Source organism: Primulina huaijiensis, chromosome 10 (assembly GCF_012295235.1).
Source record: "Primulina huaijiensis isolate GDHJ02 chromosome 10, ASM1229523v2, whole genome shotgun sequence".
Lineage (NCBI taxonomy): Eukaryota > Viridiplantae > Streptophyta > Magnoliopsida > Lamiales > Gesneriaceae > Primulina > Primulina huaijiensis.
Window position 1 is genome coordinate 18,797,530 of NC_133315.1, and position 21,622 is coordinate 18,819,151.

At 35.1% G+C, this 21,622-nt stretch overlaps 4 protein-coding genes and 1 pseudogene across 5 annotated transcripts; 3 read left to right on the forward strand and 2 right to left on the reverse strand.

Annotated features, from left to right (window-relative positions):
• Positions 1-405: 405 nt before the first annotated feature.
• Positions 406-981, forward strand: LOC140985976 (pterocarpan synthase 1-like). The gene has a single exon (XM_073453907.1). The coding sequence runs from the start codon at positions 406-408 to the stop codon at positions 979-981; it is 576 nt and encodes a 191-aa protein (XP_073310008.1).
• Positions 982-1,389: 408 nt separating this feature from the next.
• On the reverse strand, positions 1,390-3,117 carry LOC140986462 (uncharacterized). The gene is made up of 3 exons (XM_073454718.1): positions 2,719-3,117; positions 2,188-2,614; positions 1,390-1,871 (listed from the first exon to the last, which is right to left on the reverse strand). The coding sequence occupies exons 1-3, from the start codon at positions 2,873-2,875 to the stop codon at positions 1,517-1,519; spliced, it is 939 nt and encodes a 312-aa protein (XP_073310819.1). The 5' UTR covers positions 2,876-3,117; the 3' UTR covers positions 1,390-1,516.
• A 3,359-nt stretch (positions 3,118-6,476) lies between these two features.
• On the forward strand, positions 6,477-8,668 carry LOC140986601 (uncharacterized). The gene is made up of 3 exons (XM_073454902.1): positions 6,477-6,683; positions 6,794-6,859; positions 8,360-8,668. The coding sequence occupies exons 1-3, from the start codon at positions 6,633-6,635 to the stop codon at positions 8,405-8,407; spliced, it is 165 nt and encodes a 54-aa protein (XP_073311003.1). The 5' UTR covers positions 6,477-6,632; the 3' UTR covers positions 8,408-8,668.
• Positions 8,669-9,237: 569 nt separating this feature from the next.
• On the forward strand, positions 9,238-13,850 carry LOC140986205 (bZIP transcription factor 29-like). 2 transcript variants are annotated; one of them, XM_073454275.1, is made up of 6 exons: positions 9,238-9,388; positions 10,712-12,058; positions 12,142-12,274; positions 12,361-12,445; positions 13,168-13,318; positions 13,364-13,850. In XM_073454275.1, the coding sequence occupies exons 2-6, from the start codon at positions 10,782-10,784 to the stop codon at positions 13,422-13,424; spliced, it is 1,707 nt and encodes a 568-aa protein (XP_073310376.1). In that variant the 5' UTR covers positions 9,238-9,388; positions 10,712-10,781; the 3' UTR covers positions 13,425-13,850. The 2 variants fall into 2 exon arrangements, with proteins under 2 accessions (XP_073310376.1, XP_073310375.1); XM_073454274.1 differs by having other exon boundaries at positions 13,168-13,850.
• Positions 13,851-14,942: 1,092 nt separating this feature from the next.
• On the reverse strand, positions 14,943-16,927 carry LOC140985632 (transcription initiation factor TFIID subunit 14b-like; annotated as a pseudogene).
• Positions 16,928-21,622: the final 4,695 nt, after the last annotated feature.

Here is a 21,622-nt window from a genome sequence, read left to right on the forward strand (position 1 = left end):
AAAAAAAAAAAAAAAAAAAAAAAAAAAAAAAGCAAAGAGAAAAAGTCATGGTATGAACTCACAAAACCCTTATGAATTTAACATGAAAAATCTAAGCATGTGATCTCAATTTGAATTTTTTGTGTAAGTTTTAACATAAACTATACTTATTCATATATAGATTTCAAAATATTTGAAAATCACATTTAGACAAGATATAGAGCAGGCGATGTTTACACCTACTTTTGCGTGTAAGCATTAAATAGATTATGGAAGACGACATGTAGAATGTGCTCTTTTCTTGTAGTTTTAGGGAGAATATTTTTATTTTTTATATTATTCATATAGGCTTAATTTTGTATATAAACTAATTAATCTTACTATCCATTTATCATGCCATTCATCAAGCAAAAACAGAAATTCAACATGGAGAAACCCTACATAGTTTTAACACTTCTCTCGTTAGCAACAATCATGGGTGCTACCAATGGTGTGGCAATGCGGCCCGAATCAATGGAAAAGTGGTTAAAAACCCGAAACCGGGTAAAGGAAAGGGTCACCCCACTCCAGTTCTACGTTCGAGATGTTTTTAGTATGCCAACCACAACGAACGTCATTGTGGCTAAGGCAAACTCTACTTTTGGTTCGCCTACACTTTTTGGCCTTGTCACGGTGATAGATGATCCGGTGACAGTAGGGCCAGAGCCAGAATCCAAGATAATGGGTCGGGCAGAAGGGATCGTCACGTTCGCCTCGTTGGAGAAGATTAGTTTACACATGACGTTCACCATCGTGTTCACTGATGGGAAGTATAATGGTAGCACACTTAGTTTTGTTGGTCACAATTCATGCCTCGCGGCCGAGCTAGGTCAAATATCTATAGTTGGTGGGACTGGTGCTTTCGTGTTGGCAAGAGGCGTCGCGTTTATTAATTCTATATCTTCTAATAGTTCGGGTGATACTCTCTTCGAGTATAACGCGTTTGTGTTATCACATTATTGATTCATGATCGTGACATGACTTGCGGGTTGTTGAAGATATCATCTGTTTCACATTTCATGTTTTGAAGTTGTGATTCTTGTAGTTTGATTTCATGTCTTCAATTGTGTAGTGTACTGTAAATATGTCTCCGTTTCCTTGTAATAAATATTGTGCAAGTGTATGGACTTACTCAAAGCTCAAGCTCGACTTGTGTACATATCGAGTTCTTCGAGATTGAACTCGAAAAGCTCGAAATTTATTTAAATAAATATATACATATATATTTACACTCAGTAGCTCTTGATATGTATATACTCGGACAGACACAATTAGTATTCGAACTGGACTTGAGATATTAAATTTGACCGAACTGCTCACAAGTAACTTCTCATTTGCAATTATCTAAAATAATCTCAATGCTTCTCATATATTCATATATTTCCTCAAAAAGGAAATCTCATGTATCAACATCATCAAATCCATGTAGCACACGTGTAAGACTAATAAACGAGAAAGCGCGGAAACACACAATGATCCAAAACTGCAAATGTTTGGATCAATGGCAAGCATTAAATCTACAGGTAGCATTGAAGCTGGTTCCTGAATTGGCCCTCATGAAGCCTGAAGCAGTACGGAGGACTTGTCGAGTTGACCCCATTAGCGCCCAGTTCATGTGCTGGATTACAGCGAATGAGTGATACGGGAAGACTACGCTGTTGTATGAATTCAAAAGTGCGGTGGTTCCTTCCCTTAGGAGGGTTCTGTACGGGTCGCCTCTTCCACTCATGCCTTGCCATAAGGTCATGTCCGTGCCGTATTTATTAGCCGCGACAGGGCCAAAGACGATGGCTACTTTGGTGTCCGGGCTCACCACCTTCCAATAGCATCGGTGCTCTGGCAACATCCATTGCCTACAAGAAGTATTATTTAATGGAAGAGACTTCGAGAAAATTGTAAATTGGTCTCTAACAATCAAATTCCAGTCTTATTCTCATAATTTTGCTTATTTTTCAATTTAAGTCATTTCTATCTTAATTGTGGTCAGTCTGGCTTTCACATTAAAAAAATGATTATAATTGTTTATTGCAATAAATCTGAAATCAGTCAAGTTAGTTAAATTAACAAAATCACAATCATGCCAAGTTTACTATCTTCCCAAACATTTACTGTCTGGTTTTGAAAAGGATGTTTCAAAATTTTTAGTTTAGAACATAAAATTAAACTTACTGATGTGAACATGCTGAAGCTTCCAAGAATGGCGTCGCAGGCGTCGGAATAAACCAAGGCAACGGCTGCTGCTGAGGAGCCGGTGGAAGCCGTACTGGTGGAGGCTTCACAGGGGCAACCGGCACTGTGGGCGTGGGGGATTTTTGGCAAAATGACATGGGCTTAGCAGGCTGCGCTAGCAATGGATCCACAGTATACATTTCCATATCAAACATGTTGAACATCAATCTTAGGCTCCCAGCAGGACCAGCAGCTACCCCACAGTCACTTGACCCTTGCCCGCTGCTCGAAACTTGTGCATAGCAACCTCTCAAATCCGGGTTCCCATCAAACTTCATCGCATAATTTCCCACCCAATTCGTGGTTTCTTCTCTCCATGTTGTGTATTGGCCGCCACTGCCGGGACAGGCCAATGTCACGTTCATTCCTGCAAATGAGAACTACTCTTTTACCAGCTGCAAATGACTTCCAGTGAACACGTAAAACTTTATATCTGTCAACACATAGACGCAATCAGTGTTCTATATTTACCGGACAAGGGGTAATCGTAAAAGGATATCTGGCCATCTCGGCACTGATCACAGAACACAGTTCCAGTAACCATTGTATCTCCATACACTCCATCAATGGATGCTGCTGCAAAAACAAGAAGAAACCCTGTCAAGAAGAGCTTCCCTGACCAATCCATGGATTCTGAGGAGCTGTTAATTAAGCAGTACAAACAAGAGGGAGTCTACAGAACCTTAAGTAGCCAAGCTTGAGAAAGAGAAATCTCGGTGTGAACGAGTAGAAAAACAAACGAAGAAATACTAATTATAATCGGTGCTAAGCTGCAACGCTCAACTGCCTCCATTTATTATGAGCTCTATCAATAGTGCCTTGGATTCAGGATTGTAAGCAGTTGCATTTAAGGTTGCTGAAATTACTAGGATTCTGCTTTGACATTTAAGGAAAGAGTTGCAGTAGAAATTGAGCAACTGTCGCTGTTTGATTTGTTAAGGAAAATGAATAATGGTGAGGAAGGACACGGAGTTACTTCATTAATGTCCATCTACTACGGTCTGCTCTGTGAATCTTTCATAGGAAAAGTTGTTCAGAAATGTTGACAAGAAATATGTGAACACTATTCCCATTTATTTATGTTTAACGTTAATATTAACGTTATATCGATCAGATTCAGATGGTGGATTCTTAACGAGATTAAAATTGATATTAATTGGAGAACAAAAATATTCAAATCCAAAAAACAAATCTTTAGATGAAAGAACCCTCAAATTTAATAAGGGAAAAGTAGAAAATTTAATCCTCTAAATTGTCATATTTTCTTTTTTGATCATATAACTTGTCAAAATTGTGTTTTAGTTCATAACTTTAGTTTTTGTTGGTGGTTTTTATTAATATTTCGTCTGAGTGTTGACATGATGCTGGACATATCATCAATTTACGATGTTACATCAGAATTTTCTCGTGTACTAAAAAAACAAAGTTATATGACTAAAATACAAATTTGACAAATCAGATGACTAACACAAAGAACATATCAACTTACAGCGACTATTTTTCCATTTATTAATCACTTGGTATTTACCAAACTGAAAATCTAGAATCATTTACAAAATTTCAATGTTCAGATTTGGTGGAGGTATTCTAACTTTTGGACTGATCAAATTCTTTGATCAACTCTCTTTTATCACCCCAAACACACAGACAAAACATGTGGAACACCAAAACATGGATCAAAAGTAAATAGAGAAGTTGGAAAGGTCCATCTTATAATTGGGCTTAGCTGGAAATACTTAAATGGATCCAAAGGTGATCCTTAGTTGGTTCTTGGATATTATTTATGCATTGGACATTAACAAGTATGAAAAAGAATGAATGGCCATTCAAAATAATAATAATAATAATGGGATTTTTTTTGTTTTATTTTGAAGGAATGAACGGAATTCTCTTACAGTATTTATGTTTAATAAAAATAAGAATGGTAAGTATTTTTCATATAACGAGAAGAAAATATAAAGTTATAAACTTAGATAAATATCGGGAAAACATTATTTTATGAATTAAAGAAGGATAAATTATAAATTTTGTTTGTAAATTTTATTTTTATAATAAAAATTTTTAACCCTATGAAAAAATCACGACCTTTATATTTTGGACGGATGAAATAGTTAACAATATCAATCAAATCTTGAAGATTCCAAGACAAGATGGCTCTTTCAAAATATATATTTATACAAAAGGTGGCCAGTGTGTCCATATTTGAAATGAAATATCTAAAATAGCTAAATTCCCACAATTCGGCTATTCTCCTTTATGAGCAATGAAAAGGTAGTTGAGAAGGCACGTTGCGGTGCGGCCCATGCAACTAATCATCCCTCCGCAATTCAAGGAAAAAATAAATAAATAAATAAATATACATATACAAAAATAAATAAATATATATAATAATAATAAACTGATCGTGACATGGATATTGAATGATGGGTGGGGAAGCCTTCTCTGTCTAAATCAATCAAATAAATATTGCCTTCAAAGCTTGCCTGCATTTTGTCCCATTCTCCTTCTCCCTAATTTGAAATCCATCCTTTTATTTTTATTTCTTTCAAAAAAAACAAACAAAATGTAACTCGATCTATATCTATTAAAAAAGTAACATTTACATAAAAATAATATTTTTTATTAATTAAGTTGAGTTGAAAATACGTCTCACATAGTTATTCTATGAGACGGTTTCACAAAATTATTTATGTTTATTTAATTGTTCTTCCTTTTAGTTTGCGGAGTGGGAATCACTACTAGGGATGACAATGGGCCGGGGTGAGGGCTGGGGATGGGTTTGTCATCCTCATCCTCATCCTCATCTTTGAATTTCATCCCCATCTCCATATCCGCCCCAATCCCCGCTTTTTCGGGTTTAGGGAACTTCAGGGATCAAATTCTCATCCCCACCCCATCCCCATTTCAAAAATATTAATATGACAAGACGATGACGGATTCGGAGATTTTTTCAAACCAAAACTTATTATTATCTATTATTATTGGAGATAATATTAATATTAATATCAATATCAATATTAATAATAATAATATTATTAATATTTTAAATAATAATAATAATAATATTATTATTATTATTATTATTATTATTATTAATAATACTATTATTTTATTATTGATATTATTTTTGGGACGAGTTCGGAGATTTCGGGGATGTGGATAGTAATCTCATACCCGCCCCGAACTATATCGGAGATTTAAAAAAATCCTCATCCTCGAACCCAAACCCGAAAAAATCGGGATCCCCATCCCCATTTCCGGGTTTTCCCGTGGGGCTCCAAACTCTGGGGAAAATTATCATCCCTAATCACTAACCACAAATCAGGATAATATCTTTTGAAGGCCTCTTGAATATATCAAAAAGGCAGAATGTTAGCAAATAAAATTAAATTTATTGAACTGAAAAGAAAAGCAAGTTAGTATAAGTAAATCGAAGCACATTTTAAACAAATAATAGTAATTCAACAATCTTATATATAATTAAGGATATGTCTCTTGTGAGATGGTCTCTCACGAATTTTTATCTTTGAGACGGGTCAAATCTACTGATATTCACGATAAAAATTAATACTCTTAGCATAAAAAATAATATTTTTTCATTGATGACTCAAATAAGAGATCCGTCTCACAAAATACGACCCATGAGACCGTATCACACAAGTTTTTTCATATAATTAATTAACATCATACTATGTTATAAAGGACAATAAATTTATTTATTAATTATTATTATGGTTTTATGTTAAAGATTAAAATATGATGTAACATCCTTTTATCATATAATATTTGATTCAAAGTTTTACAACGGTTGAAGTAAAAAATTAATATGCTATTTTTATTTTGTCATTTCATTTATTTAATGAGACAATCGACTGTGTTGAAATCTGATAATTGTTTGTATTGACCCGCAGTTCCCGCTGTCATCCGACACACAGGCCCAATGCCCGCCCCCCTCTCAACACTCTAATACACTGTGAATGAAAAATCGAAATTTGGTGTTTGAGTTATTATATCATATAAAAAATTCGAATTATACTATTATTATTAACTATATTTTTTCACAAGACGACAAACTTTTCATCCTACTTTATAAATAAGTAGACAGTCTAATTGATCATAATTAGGGGACAAAGCATGATAAATAACTTACTAAATTGCCATAATTGGAGGCGTAAATGAAACATTTTTTAAAGATAAATAAATAAAACTTTTTAAACTACTAGCTGAGACAACTACGTCACTCGCACAAGCAGGCGCGTGGGAGACAAAGCTGGGGCTTGAGCTGGTTAGACACCCGAGGTTCTGTTAGAGAATTCTCTCTTTCTCGGCACACATCAGATTCAATTTCTGCGCGTGTTTGAATTTCTCTGCTCAAACTCTCATCGATGCCGCCGCCGCCTCCTGGAGTGTACTCCGGCACTAGCACACTCGCTTTGGTAAATGATTTTTCACACTTTTCGCGGTTATCCCTCTTCTCCCGATTTTTGTGTTTTACGTGTGTGTGTGAGAGATTAATGAAAATCGTCTGAATTTTGTTGAATGGCAGGTGGCTCGGGTATCAGCATTCTCATTCGGGCTCGTTTACGGGAACATGAAGCTCAAATTTCTTAGGGTATTTTGCTCTCTTTCTTTCGGTCGTCTCTGTTCTGCTGAATTTGACATTGTGAAATTGAGTTTATGTAGTCTTTGTGCCGGAAGGAATGGGCGTATTAGGGTTTCGTTGGGGTAGAAATAATTGACTTACATAGATCTTGCACAATGATGATGATGACGGAAAACAAAATATATGGCTTCCCAAACTCGCGACTTACGGAACTGAATTTAAGCTACTGCTTTTTTGTCGAACTAATATTGATGAGTAGAGACGTCAAATGTAGGGGGTAATGTTCATTCAAAATTATTCTTAAATTTTTGTAAGAATTGGGGATAAATTTTATGTGCCACCATGTGTTGTGCCGTGATTACTGATTGTCTTTTGCTCCAAAAGGTGATTACTGATTGTCTTTTGACATATAGACAAAAGGGCAGTAGAGCAAAGAGTTGAGGACCCCCTCAAATGTAAAACTTCTAATTTTCATTTGCAGTATTTCCTAAAATTCAGATTGCGCATCCAAAATATATTGAATCATCCTTTAGTTTGATCTGGCCCCTGGTCCTCAATCCTGCATCTGCCCTTATTTCGTATCTAGTGATTTTCTCGATTGAAAGAATTTGTGTTACCATTTTCCTGCAGAAATTTTTTTGTTTAGCCCAACTTTTTGTTCGTCCTGTTTTTCTATGAGTCTTCCCTTTGTGTCTTTCATTTGACATTAGTTTCTTTCAAAAGTCAGTCATTAGTTTGAGTTAAAATGATTGATTGCTCGAAGCTTTGTGGTGATATTTGATATCGTCTTCATTGGCACTTGGGTGTGAGAATGCTGGGGTTTAACGCTATTGTCAGTTGGCCACTGATGTCACTTTGATTTTGTTTTCAAATAAGGTTAGCTCAGTAAGGGGGGTCGACTTTTGTTCTAAACTTTCAATCATAAGTTCATTTTTTTATGATCGTTTAAAGGAGTTCACATTTTTTTTGTCTTTTACCCAATCGATTCATCAATGCCACAGCTTGCTTGAACGAATGCATTGCAATTTTCATGAATTAGAATGTGTCTGTTACATTTGAGTTACGAAAGATGAAAAAGTGCTGCTCTCTCACATTGCTCAATATTCAATGAGTTGATTAAATAGTCCTGTGATTCAGAAAGCTGGTGCACATGATTATTTAATTTTTTTTTCTTTATAAGTTAGAATGCGATTATCCCTTTCCGGCGTTTCATTATATTTTCCCCTTTATATCGACACTGACGTGCTTGTTCGGACCTCTGAAAATGAAGTTTCTAACCGATGTGATTAACATGTAATCATCTAAAAGGTCCCTCGTATGATTCTTTTTTAAAGTGTATTCTATCGATTCAATCGTTTCGCTCATGTCTCATGTATTTGGAGTGCATATATTATTAACTTTTATTTGTATATCCAGTGTTTGTTCTACTGTTAGTTAATGCACAATTATATTCTATTCTTCTTGCTAGAGCTGGAAGACTGAATAGTTACCATTATCTTGTTTTACCAGGCGAATGCCAAATCTCACAAGAAAGCTGAAGCAAAGGAACATCATTGAAGAAGCCCATTCTGCGTTTTTTCGCTGCAGACTGATGAAATAGTCCTATCTTCATTCTGCCTTAAGATTTAGGATATGTGGTTTTTCTTCTTGGGACTGTTTAGTTCTTGGAGGATAGAGACATGATTCTGGTCTTACGCAGATTTTGTTTCAATTTTCATGATATTGACTATTTCTGAAGCAAGAACGTCATATTTTCATGTGACAAACGAGTGAAACGACCGATACCCAATATAAAATATTGCCTTTTGTTTTGTTTTTGTTTTTTTCTTTAATGTGATCGGTGCCTGATTATATATAGAACACACAAATCTCATCTTCTCCGAAGCCAAACATCTGAGAATTTTAACAATTTAATATCTCCATAATGAAATAACAAATCGACGCCTTTTTAATAAGTGAGTTACGCATTGCATCAAAATATTTAATTTATTTATACATATCATTTCATCAGCTACAAAATCTTCAACCCCAACAATATATTTTCTAAGTCGACGATTTGTGTATTTCATTTGACACCAAAGTCTTGAATTAAGATGCATTATTAGAATTCTCGAATTCGGATCAAGTATTAGATTTGAGAGCAAATTGTAACAATATCATTCCCGAACTAAATAAAAAAAATATATCTTGTGTATATTTCTATTAATTTATATACGATTAATTAAGCATCATCAATTATTTATTTTGTCGGTCATTGACATTTGCCACGGACGGCACGAAAACGCGTTACTAAGTATTTGCTCTTGCCCCCTCCTTGAAAAAGCAACTGGAATTTTGCCCACAGAAATCAGTGAATTGCTGATCGATCCAGATATAAAGGGTTTCCCCATTTTGTCCCTTAAAGAGTCTTCTCTCTCCTGTCCAGACACGCGCGCGGCCCATTCGCTGGCTAAGTCTCTCTCCGAGAACGGGGGAAATGGCAATTAGGGGTTTTTCCTTTTCTCTTGCTGCTGCTCATATCTTGTTCCATTAGACAAGGTAAGAATTTTGGATATAGATCCGTTTCAATTTTTTAAAGGCTATTCATTTTGCTCTTTGTTTGGTTGGGACTGTTTCAATCAACTCGTCTGAATCAGATGCATGTAAAAATCTTTTTTTGCTGAGTTCTGCTGTTTTTCCTGTGTTTGATTGCATTTGGATCTACAGAGAATGATGCTAGATCAGATCCAGATTCTTTTGTAATTCTTTAGTTTTAAAGACACTTTGGACCATGCGTTGATTGATTTGAGTCGGACTTCTGTTTGTTTTTTTATATTATTACTACAGTATGATTGAATATCTGTTTCGGATCAACTCTGTCACTGTTATCTTGTTGGAAGACAGCATCTAGCTAGATCTCACTGGAGTTGGGACAAAACTCCAATTGTATATAGCTTGTATCGCATCCGAAATTACTCGGCGTGCATTAGGAGGGAAGGTAGGCGATTAGCCGAGCTGAGCTCGGATACGGATTAAAAAACCAAAAATAGGTGTGGGCGTACCATATATTTTTTTGGGGGGGACCCCAATCTCATGATAATAATTATATCGATTGAAGATTATCTGACGGTTGTAGATATTTTCCTGTTTAAATGGAGAGATCAAACAGATGAAGATGTAATGTGGTTGCCATACACACGCGACAATATAAATTGTTGCTCAATTTTCAGACAAATTTTAGGTATAGGGAGAGAGATTCCCTTTCCTTGATAGATGGAGACAGATGTAAAAGACATTATTAACGAAATTCAATCGGAATGAAATTGAAATGAACATTAAAACTCGAATTCAATTAATTTGAAATCAGCTTAAATTCACATGTTTTTTAGAGGAAAGGCAGGAGAGTAAATGGGAGGAGTAATGTGCTACTTGTCATGAAATCCCTAACGTACGTGCTACTTGTCATGAAATCCCTAACGTACGTAGTACTTGTCGTGAATCCGTGTAAATTTAGTTGTATCTATTGTCTTTTTAGAGAGGGGACGTTGCTTGTAGAGAGGGAAAACGTACATAGATATGCATACATAATCACACACGCTGATACAAGCTTGTAATCAATCACGTGGAGATTTAGCCGAGTGATGTTGGTGATTTGCACCGGAAATGTGGTAGATAAACTCTTGCTAACTTGAGCCGCTCGCCTCTGGGAAAATATTTCGGTTAATGAATGCGTTTGGAAATTTTGTTTTTAATACTGATTTCTTTTTATTTGTTTTTGTCACTGTTTTTTTTTTGTTCTGATTTTGAATGTGTATATGTATTTGGTATTCCAAGGTAAAACCCGTCGCTTAATTAATAGCTTGTCGATTCGATGATTTTCAGGTTGGCTGAACTGAAATTGTGTCGAAACCCTGACTGGCCAAGTGTATAAGATTGTGTTGAAACTGAAGAAATGAGTGGCAACGAGGAAGTCAACAGTGATACTATGAGAAGACTTCAATCATCGTTCAGAACATCACCGTCTTCACTTCCGAAACAACAGAATCCCTTTTTAATGAATCAACAACAAGATGTACCTCTGTTAAGCATGCCACAAGTTCATGGTCAAATTCGACAATTATCCCCACATTTAGGAGTCGAAAATAGTAGTAAAAGGGCTGGCATCCCACCCTCTTATCCCCAAATTCCACCTATCTCACCTTATTCGCAGATCCCGGTGAACCGCTCTGGAAATCAACAAATCGGTATGCAAAACTTTAGTAATAGCCCGGGGCCATCACATACTAGGTCTTTGTCTCAACCCTCGTTCTTTGCACTCGATTCCTTGCCACCTTTAAGCCCTTCACCTTATCGGGAATCTCCTTCGAATCTGGTTTCTGAGCAAGCATCGGCTGATGTGTCTATGGAGGACAAGGATGGTGGTGGGAATCTGCATTCGTTGCTGCCTCCCTCTGCTTTTATGAGGGGTAACTCATTGAGGCTTGGGGAAGGTCCTCCCCTTCGTAAGGCTCATAGACGTTCCAATAGTGATATCCCTTTTGGATTTTCGACTATAATGCAGTCTTCTCCTCCACTAATTCCACTGAGGAGTCCTGGTGCTTTGGATAGCTCAGTTTCTCGGCCTTTGCCGTTGGTTAAAAGAGAGTCGAGCTGGGAGAAACGAGGTGAGAACAGTGCAGAAGGGACAGGGGAGAGAAAGTCGGAAGGGGAAGTTGTTGATGATTTGTTCTCTGCTTATATGAATTTAGACAATATCGACGCATTCAATTCTTCAGGTACCGATGAGAAACTCGGAAGTGAGAATCGGGATGATTTGGATGGTCGAGCTAGTGGTAGCAAGACAAACGGAGGTGACAACAGTGATAATGAAGCTACCAGTAGTGTTAATGATTGTGCAAACATCATGACAAGACCCGGAGTGTCTCATAAAAGGGAGGGGGTCAAAAGAAATGCTGGGGGAGATATTGCTCCAACCACTCGACACTATAGGAGCGTCTCAATGGATAGTTTTATGGATAATATTGACTTTGCTGATGAATCAACCAAAATTCCCCCATCTCTTGGGACACATCATGGTCAGCTCTCGCCTACTAATTCTCTGGATGCAAATTCAAATTCATTTAGCTTGGAGTTCGGCAATGGTGAGTTTAGTGGTGCTGAATTGAAAAAGATAATGGCGAACGAGAAACTAGCTGAAATTGCATTAAATGATCCAAAACGGGCCAAAAGGTAATCTGTCCTTTCCGGTTTCATTGCTCTTGAAATAGACGAATTTTATGTGCCATGTTTTGAGTAGAATATGACTGTTTTAGGATCTTAGCTAACCGCCAATCTGCTGCTCGGTCAAAAGAACGGAAGACAAGATATATTGCAGAGTTGGAACACAAGGTCCAAACATTACAGACAGAAGCAACCACATTGTCGGCGCAACTTACTCTACTTCAGGTGAGAGATTGGTAAGATTTTTTAATTTTCTCAGGATTTTTGGGCTTGAAATTTTTACTTGATCATGGGTTTCTGTTTGCTTTCAGCGGGATTCTGCTGGTCTGACCAACCAGAACAATGAGCTGAAGTTTCGGCTGCAGGCCATGGAACAACAGGCCCAACTCCGAGATGGTATGATGATTTAAAATTTTTAGATTTTTAGCTGTATTTTGTGGAGACTTAGTTTCTGTCTTTTTCCTCAACCACTTCCTCTTCTTTTTTTAAAAATAATTTATAGGAAAATGCTAGCTAAGTTCTGAACCATTACTGTAGCAACAATTAACGTCCTTTGCATGTTAAATGTTTTGTCAGGGATGGGGGGGTAATTCTAGTGAAGAATTCGATCACATCACGTCTCCTAAAATGATTTATATCCATGGTTTGTTATCATGTATTTTAAAACAATACTGTTATAGATAAAGTACAGAATTGAAATTGAGATATTTGTTTCAAACTTCCTTCGACTGTGAATGATGTGAAGTATCTTGAAATTCCTTTTTTTTTCTCAATGGAATGACACGAGCATTTCGCTTAATGGATACACATTAAACCCTTGAAGAATTAATGATGCTCCAAGAAAGAACTTGCTAAATAGGGTAAGTCATAAGAGAACATGGAATTCTTTATTTCTGTTTTACCGACGTATCTAAGTCAAGATACAACCAAGTATTCATAATACATTAATCTCTATCGGAAAAATGTTCTTGTATCCAACTCCACACAAATGGGTATGTATAAGGTTGAGGTTCATGATCCTAACTTATATAATCCAATAATTACTATTCTGTCATCACATCTAAATTTGACGATCATGACTCGTTTAAATTTCACTTACTTTTGGTTTCTTATGACAGCACTAAACGAAGCACTGACAGCTGAAGTGCAACGTCTGAAAATCGCCACTTCCGAACTTAGTGATGACGCCACCAAATTTCAGCAGCTTTCCATCAATCCCCAGATGTTCCAGTTACGCCAGCAGCCAACCCAATTAAACGTGCATCAGTTGCAGCAGCAGCAGCAGCCAACCCAATTAAATGTGCATCAGTTGCAGCAGCAGCAGCAGCAAATGAATGGCAGTAGTTCATCTAAGATAAATGAATCGAAGCAGTAGGTTCCTATCGTCACTCCAGATGCCGACCTATTCTCTTAATCTTTTTCTCCCCATTTAGCGAATTTCGCTACTTTGCATTCGTTTTATACAATTTTGCACCTGCAATGCAACACATGGAGGCGTGGAATCCAGAAAATCCTACCGCTCGCCCATTTTCATCACATATGTATTATCTAATAGACATTATAATACAACGAAGTGTCAGATTTATGCTCTAGGAACAAGGATGTCTGTAGAATTTGTTCGTCGGATGAATGTTTTATTTTGTATTTATTTTGATTCTTTTTTGGGTTCAACATGATAGTGACATTTTTTCTCTGTTACTTGCTCTTTAGTTTGCTACTCCCGTCGAGGACACTTGATACTAAAGAAACTGAACTGCAATTTCGTCAAGGTTATGTATGTGATGTCTTGTATATAACTTCATTATGTTTTTCATGAAACATTTGCAGTTTTTATATTCCTGGGTATAGGATTGCGCTGTGAGTTATAACATGAAAGGAATCATAGATTCAGAAATGCCATTTTGATAACAAACACTGTATGACTGTGTCCGAGGACGGACATAGCAGCTCAATTCGAAGTTCAAAATTTTGTATACATTGGCATTACTTATTCTAATATGCGGATAATACATTTACAAGTAATTATGGTATCATGGGATATATGGTTCTATATTATAGCAGGGACTTAATGTGATGATATAATTTTCAGCATAATTTGAAAAGAGCTTTTCAAAAAATAAATAGAATAATTAAAGAGTGAATAAAGCTCTGATCTTTGTTTATATTGGGATTTTAAAATTTAGATATTCTAATTGGCATCAAGTATGTAATTTTATTATTTGGGCATAATACTAGTTTGATTTGTTTAGTTTATTATGTTGGTGTTATAGTCAATCTAAAAGTAGAAATTTTGAAATAAAGAAAGTAGATTAAGGGAACAACTCATTAATTAGATTATGGAAAATGTGTTGAGTAACTCAAATTCCCAAAACATCATATTTTTCACTTTGTTGGGTAAGATATCCATTCCAAATCCGACATGCGTCTTCATGCTTCTGAAAATGAAGTTGATTAGTCAGTAATAGATTAGACATTTATCTTCATGCGATCTGTTATTATTACTATTGTTGTTTTTCCTCGCATCCGTCTGGTCTTTGGGATTGGGAGGATTGTGGCAAATGATTCTGCTCTTACAGTGAATTGTTTCAATTTTCATCATGAATCATGATGTTAATTTTTGAAGTGCGCACATAATAGTTCATTCATGTGACAAACGATCATGTGTTGCTTATAAACAGCACCAATCTTTGTTCCCTAATGCTAGAGAAATGTTTATAAAGAACAGAAATTCCAGCAACGTTACAAGTACCACGGAAACTTTGAGAAGATGAAATAATTATTGAGGCATCTTTTTGCACTTTCCTTCATATGTAAATCCAATGTTGTTTCCTGACAAAAAGCTCGGAAAATGGACACACACAAAACTACAGAACATGGTAATGGTGGAATTGTACATGGTGGGATGCAAAAAAACATTTACAGATCAGATGCTTTCAAGTGTTGTTGCTGTCCATCTATCAAATTCATCTGCCTTCTCAGTCTTGCAATGTGTGCTTGCACCTATGTATTCAGATAACTGTCAAGCAACAGTATTTGTGCATAGACGAAAGAAGATACTGTAAACAAAGAGTGTATTGTCATGAACTTGTATTTCACATTATAAAGATTGAGGAAATATAGCAGCCAACGAGTTTGAAACACATCGCAAGTTCATCAATTCCAGCACATAGTGGAATAGAAAAACAGGCCAAGCAAGTCATCGACAGTTCAAATTCTGTCTCCAAACAATTTACATCTGATAAGATTATTATCATCAAAACTATGGTTTTTCCGAGCTCACTCTTTATTTTCAAAATCTACTTTGTGCAGTGAGAAGAGTGATATTCCGCTCCCAATCTTGAAATATTCAAGCTCAAATTGTTTGATTTTGTACCATCTCATGTCATTACTTACCTGCTGGCGAGCTGCAGCGAGTTTCAATAGCTCATCAGCCTCAGAGAAAGTGGTAAACCATTGGTTTAGGGGATGCTCTTTGGTGTCGCCTCTCTTCCCATCGCCATATTCCTCCCTAGGCACTATTAAAAACCAGATGAATCAATATCATTCCAATGTGTCATGAAAAACCAGCACTGTGAGCACTGTGAATTCAATTAAGAAAAGCAGAACAAAACAGACCAGGAGGCAGTGTAAAGTCAACAGGCAGTCTTGGCACAACAAGTGCAGGATGATTTTGCACCCGAGCAAAGAACGCCTCTGTAGGCTCTGAGAAAACGATCTCATCATAGGCTTCCACAACAACAGGCTTCTTAATGGAAAGTGGACCAGACTCATCCTCTGGCTACAACTTCAAATGGTGAAACCTACACAAAAAAGATAAGACACCTCCATATTTGAAAAATGGCGCAACTGTTGTTTTTATTCCTAGATCGTTCAATACACGTTACTTTTGAGTGGCTCACAAGTGCAAAGGTTTATCATTGGCATACACAAGATAACATCATAACTAGTTGAGTGGCTCACAAGTGCAAAGGTTTATCACTGACATCACCGTGGAAGAAAAGGGTCATAGCGATTTCGAATTCACCCCATCCTGACTCTGATAACTCAAAAGGCGGATTCTTTTTGATTCTCGTGGGATTATTAAAGCTCGAATGCAATTGAAATACCACACGCTTTATCACCACTCCGAGATCCTCATTCGTCGCCCCACGAACATATATTGTCCATTTATGTGATTGATGCCTGATCAAGCAAAAGAAGAGTGATTAATGGAAAACCGCCCGACATTTTGATCAAACCCTTTCAACACTCGCATTTAGTGACGGAGCCAGACCGCCGCTCAATTTTTAAAATTCATTGATCAATTGCCTAAAAATAATTATATTTTTTCTCTTTGCTCTTATGTTTGCTCTTGCCCCTAAAAATAAAATTTTTTTAAAAAAAGATTCTCTCAACCCATCCTCCATTTTCTGACTTCGTCCCTGCTAGCATTACTATAATCTCACCAAAAAAATAAAAAAGGGAAAGAAAAAAAATTAATACTCACTCAGTCGCCTTCTTGCCAAGCCAAACCGCAATGTTACCATAAACAATGGGAAGACAGATTTCTGAATCTTTACGCTTCTTAAACAAGCTCTATACGATTCGCAACAACCACGCAAAGAATTTTAAAATTATCAAAATTCATAAATTATACGGATAAATTCTTTTTTAAACGCTTCACCAGTTCCTTGACAAGAAAACATCTTACTTTTTTCTCATTGTCTTCCGATGATTTAGCCATTTTTGAGTTCTGCGATTTTGGAAGGGGGTCAGTTATATCCAGCTGATCTGCACCTTGACTCAGAGACATTTTGCTACAAACAATCAATTGTTAAATTGTTCGAAACTCGAAATTTAATTAGGGTTTCCAATTGGATCATCGCTGGGATCAAGTTGGCCTGCTATCAAATTTTGCAACCCACCAGTGCAATGGAGAATATATTACCCTGTATAGGTTACGTGTCTTTCGCTGATTGGCAAATAAAATATACTCGAAGGACAACATTTTTTACTCTACCATCTATTGTTTACCGTTGCTCTTGCTAATTCGAAAACATTTTTTACTCTACCATCTATTGTTTACCGTTGCTCTTGGTTCACGAAGAATTATTAAAAAGAGATTATTCAATTTATTTTTTTGTTAGCACATACAACAAGTGTAAAAGGGTCCAAATGCTGTAAGATGTATGGAAATCTCGTGTACCCCTGAAACGATTCGTTTAGGTCGAATTCGTTTCATTCGCTTCGAGCTAAGACCGTCTCAGCATTTGACAAATTTCCATGTCTATTTTGAAGTGGTATCGATGAATAACAAGGAAGAATCTGCTAAAAGTTCTATAGAAGCAAGCGAAAGATGCATCTCTTGAAGATCACTTCTTGTGTTAGGCCATATAAGTGTATGTATGTATAGATGTGAACATTTCAATGCCATATTAGTTAGAGATCTTTAATGAGGTGGAGAAGTTTGAGGAACATAGCACATGAGGAACCTCGTGGAATGTCGTAAATGGTCGATAGCAGATCAAAAACAAGAAAACCCCATGCACGATTTTTCGGTTCTACAGCGTATATAAGATAATATGGCATATGGTGTGGTGCAGAGGTCCATTATATCTTATCAATGCATTCTATGATTTCAGCTGAGAGATTCAACGGATGCTTTAGATTATGGTATCCGGAATGTAATAGGACTAAGTTACTGTATGGTGTTCATGTAGGTAATGATAGAAGATTGCTCCAACTATATATGTTGCTGTTCTGAACTATTTGAATCTAATATTTTTGGTTGTAAGACTTGTTTATGGAAAAGAAAAATGGCGAGGTGAAAATCAAAGTCACTGCTGTTAAACTTTTGAAAACTTTCGACGGAGTAACGAAGGGAAAACTATGAGGCTTTGTATGTTTGATAGCATTTTATGAAAATGTGATAGTTTCGTTGATTTACAATCTTGACAAGACTAACTACTCTGTGTATTGAAAAGGACAAAAGATTTTTTAAAAAAAAATTTTTTTCCTAGAATATATCTAGTATGATCTGGCCAAGCAAGAGGTGAGATTGGTGAATTGATCCTCATTGCAGGGAATGGTGAGGCCACCAGTTGGATGGTTGAACCCGAATTCGTCTTCAGCTCAACTTAGTAAATCTTGAAACAAAGGTTCATTCAAGTATGGTATTGGAACAACAAATATCTTCTTTTCGGAACTCTCCCCAACACAGACGACAAAATGACCCTTTGGGACGTCACTTCCCTGCATTGAAGTTAATCCTCTATCTTTGAATGAAGACCATCTCAGCATTTGACGAATGGACGTCGTTGTTTTGAAGTGTGGATGGATGAAGAACAAAGAAAGAGATAATAGACCTTGGTAGAAAGCTAATAAGCTTCTTGAACACTTGTGACTTGTTGTATATGGCCAAAAAATGAAGTATATATAGGAATCTTGACCGAGTGGTGAAGAGGAGAGTTGATTTATGGTGTTTGATGAGTTTTGAGGAACATAACACGAGGAATCGGCTTACAAGGCCGATAACAGATTGAAAAGAGGAAAACTCATGTAAGATATTCGTTAAAACATCGTACTCAAGATAACATGGCATGTGGCACAGAGGGCCTCAAGCTGTCATATCGTATTTCTGCTGTTAGGTATATATGATTATCGTTGAGTACTCTGCTGCTCCTTAGCAAATATGGAAGCCTAAGTTTTTGATGATAAGTAGGAAAAAGAAACCATGCGAAGCCTGAATTCCCTTGTCCCTTGTTTGAAGAGACAGGGACCGCGATTAATCATCAAAATGCACGTCGCCTAACTTTTCATCCATATAGTCTAACTCATACTTCGCGTTAATGAATTTCCAAATAGGTTCAGTTTCAGGGTTTGTATTAAATAACTTGTGAACATGTGGGAAATGCCTAGAAAGCTAGAATGGATTTCTCTAGTGACTAAGCCTGAAATTTACAAGCGTTGGATTAAAAAAAACAGGTAAAAAGCTATTCAAGGATCCACGGAATTGAATTGTTGAAGGGTAAGTTGTCATTTTCTTTTTTTTTTCTGTCGTCAGTAACTGAAATTGAAGAGACGTGTTTATGTAATAATCACCGGTTGATTGACTTGAAATGCTTGGAGTTGATGCAAAACAAGCAGAGTGAGCAAGATTGAAGCAATAAGAACTCTGAAACCAGCCATTTTTTGTATGATTCTATATGAATATTTCAAGAAATTAATAGAGATCGAGTTTATTTTTATTTATTTATGTTTTGAAAGTGTCATTAAGGGGACTATTTATAAAGGAAAAATGGATCGATCAATAATGAAAGAACAGGCCGATGGCTCAGGAAAGTACGTGCATGCATCTACAATAATGTAGCCTACCGACTCAAATAAAAAATACAATCATTTTTAACAATAAATTATGGGGCAAAAAAAATAATCAAAAGACAGAAGAAAAGAACAAATTACAATCTTTCCTGCATGCCTCTTATATATATATATGCAAATTACGAGAGGGATGGGTTTAGAAAATATTTTCAAAATTTTTAAGTTTTCTTTGTACAAAATATAGCAAGTGTTTCCATTCCAACCCAAATTTTTGTGGCAGTATAANAAAAAAAAAAAAAAAAAAAAAAAAAAAAAAAAAAGAGGATAAGAATCACTCAATTGAAGCCAAAGATGCAAAGAATAAATTAGTAATATAATGAGAAGTGTCTTTTGTCCCCTTCACTTAAACAAAACCCTCCATTCTTATTCTGCATGCGAACCGAACCAACTTCCTTTTCTGCTTCACAGCTTTTCTCTTTATGTAAATCTCCTATATTTATTAAAACTTTTAAAAAAAATTCCAAAAAAAGTAGTAATAATGATAAATCGAGACATAGTGCGTTTCTTGGTGGACACAGTATTTGTTGTTATATAAAAAAAAAAAAAAAGAAGAACTTTCGAGTCTTTTAGGACAACTATGGTGCCATGCATTTGCAGACCTTAAAAGAGACGAAATTTTTGAAAAACATGTTTTGATGATTTGGTAAATTGTTGGAGCAGCAATTCTTATTTGCGTTAATAGGCGGCATGGTATGCAAGACACTAAAAATTTTGAGGTGTTTAATTAATCAAAATTAAATTAATGGATTTGGACAATAATAATAAGTAGATTAATAAATAAATAAAATAATTTAATCTAGTAAAAGATATGACATATATAGATAATTTGTCATACACATTAATCTACGTAATGCATAAAATAATTATAATTAAATAAATAAAAATGATTTCAAATAATAATAATAATTTAATTATGAAAATGAATTTATTCTACAAATAAATTTAAAATTGAATACTACAAACACGTAAATAGACTTCTAAAATAATATAACTTAAATAAAAATAATATATAAAAGTAAATAAATTAAATATTAGATTTTAAAATATAATTTATAAATATATAATATATTTCCTAAAAGTAATTTAAGGAAATTATTTAGTAAAAGATCTAAAAGTAATCTAAATAACTAAATAAAAGTATACTACATATGTATTAACTAAATAAAAGTATACTACATATGTATTAGATTATTAATAAATAAAATATGCAGATGTAAAAGTCAATGCAATGTCTAAATATTATATTAATTAATGAAAAAATTAAAAATTTAATTTATTAGGAAAAAAATATTTCATAAAGATAGGCCAAAACTTGTCAAATTATGAGCATAACACCTATCAAGTTTTGGGCATCAACAAGTGTCATTACATAGATAACTTATCTCACCAATTTTTCCTATAATTAGGCCTCACATGATGCATTTCATCACAAAAATTCCTCTTAAATACATGGGTTTTTAGGGAAAAAATAGTGAGTTTGAAAAATGATAAAAATTAGTGAAAAATAATAGAAAAAGAGAAAAATAACAAATAAATTTCAGAAAATTTGTTTTAAAGTAACTATTTGCAACCTAATCAATCCTACTTCTTAAATGATTTTCACTTCGATTTCAAAATAAAACTATTCAAAATATTTTTTTATTTTACAATGGCTCCGTCGATCGATCGTCCTTAAAGTCACCAGAAGTATAGTGTTTGGTGGAAGCCATCTATTTAGCTCATAAATGTAAGCCCGGTTTATTTGCTCAATAAGTCCCCAAAACTTAACATCTATTTTTTTCTATTTATCGTAAATTTCAGATACAAGATTACAGGAACTGAATAAGATGAAAATTGAGAAGTGAAATGTTGGCTTAACAAGAACATGACTTTTCTGTCAAATTTGTATTTATGTTATCTTTTGTAAATTAAAACATTATAAATGTTTCAACTACTGTATATTAAAGTGATAATGATTATATTACCATTCCAGAACCATGTAACAAGTCTGATCTATTACTCCTCTTTAACCTTATGATTACAATTCAAGGTAAATCTTATTTTGTGATACTTCTAAAAGTCGTGATTAAAATATTTAGAGACTAAAAAATTATGATTTGGACTGGGTGAAAAGTAAGCATAGAGGGTAAATCAATTTTGTCAAAAATAATTTAATTACATTTATATCTAATAATAATAATAATAAAATATGTCAAAATCCCTTATCTTTATCAT

Bases quoted from the DNA above. Each gene is read 5' to 3' on its own strand.
- LOC140985976 (XM_073453907.1), top strand. From the start codon at position 406: ATGGAGAAACCCTACATAGTTTTAACACTTCTCTCGTTAGCAACAATC.
- LOC140986205 (XM_073454274.1), top strand. From the start codon at position 10,782: ATGAGTGGCAACGAGGAAGTCAACAGTGATACTATGAGAAGACTTCAA. The intron at 12,059-12,141 runs GTAATCTGTCCT...TGACTGTTTTAG, and splicing joins GATCCAAAACGGGCCAAAAG to GATCTTAGCTAACCGCCAAT. The intron at 12,275-12,360 runs GTGAGAGATTGG...GTTTGCTTTCAG, and splicing joins CGCAACTTACTCTACTTCAG to CGGGATTCTGCTGGTCTGAC.
- LOC140986462 (XM_073454718.1), bottom strand. From the start codon at position 2,875: ATGGATTGGTCAGGGAAGCTCTTCTTGACAGGGTTTCTTCTTGTTTTT. The intron at 2,615-2,718 runs GTAAATATAGAA...TCTCATTTGCAG, and splicing joins TTACGATTACCCCTTGTCCG to GAATGAACGTGACATTGGCC. The intron at 1,872-2,187 runs GTAAGTTTAATT...TACTTCTTGTAG, and splicing joins GCTTCAGCATGTTCACATCA to GCAATGGATGTTGCCAGAGC.
- LOC140986601 (XM_073454902.1), top strand. From the start codon at position 6,633: ATGCCGCCGCCGCCTCCTGGAGTGTACTCCGGCACTAGCACACTCGCT. The intron at 6,684-6,793 runs GTAAATGATTTT...GTTGAATGGCAG, and splicing joins GCACTAGCACACTCGCTTTG to GTGGCTCGGGTATCAGCATT. The intron at 6,860-8,359 runs GTATTTTGCTCT...TTGTTTTACCAG, and splicing joins TGAAGCTCAAATTTCTTAGG to GCGAATGCCAAATCTCACAA.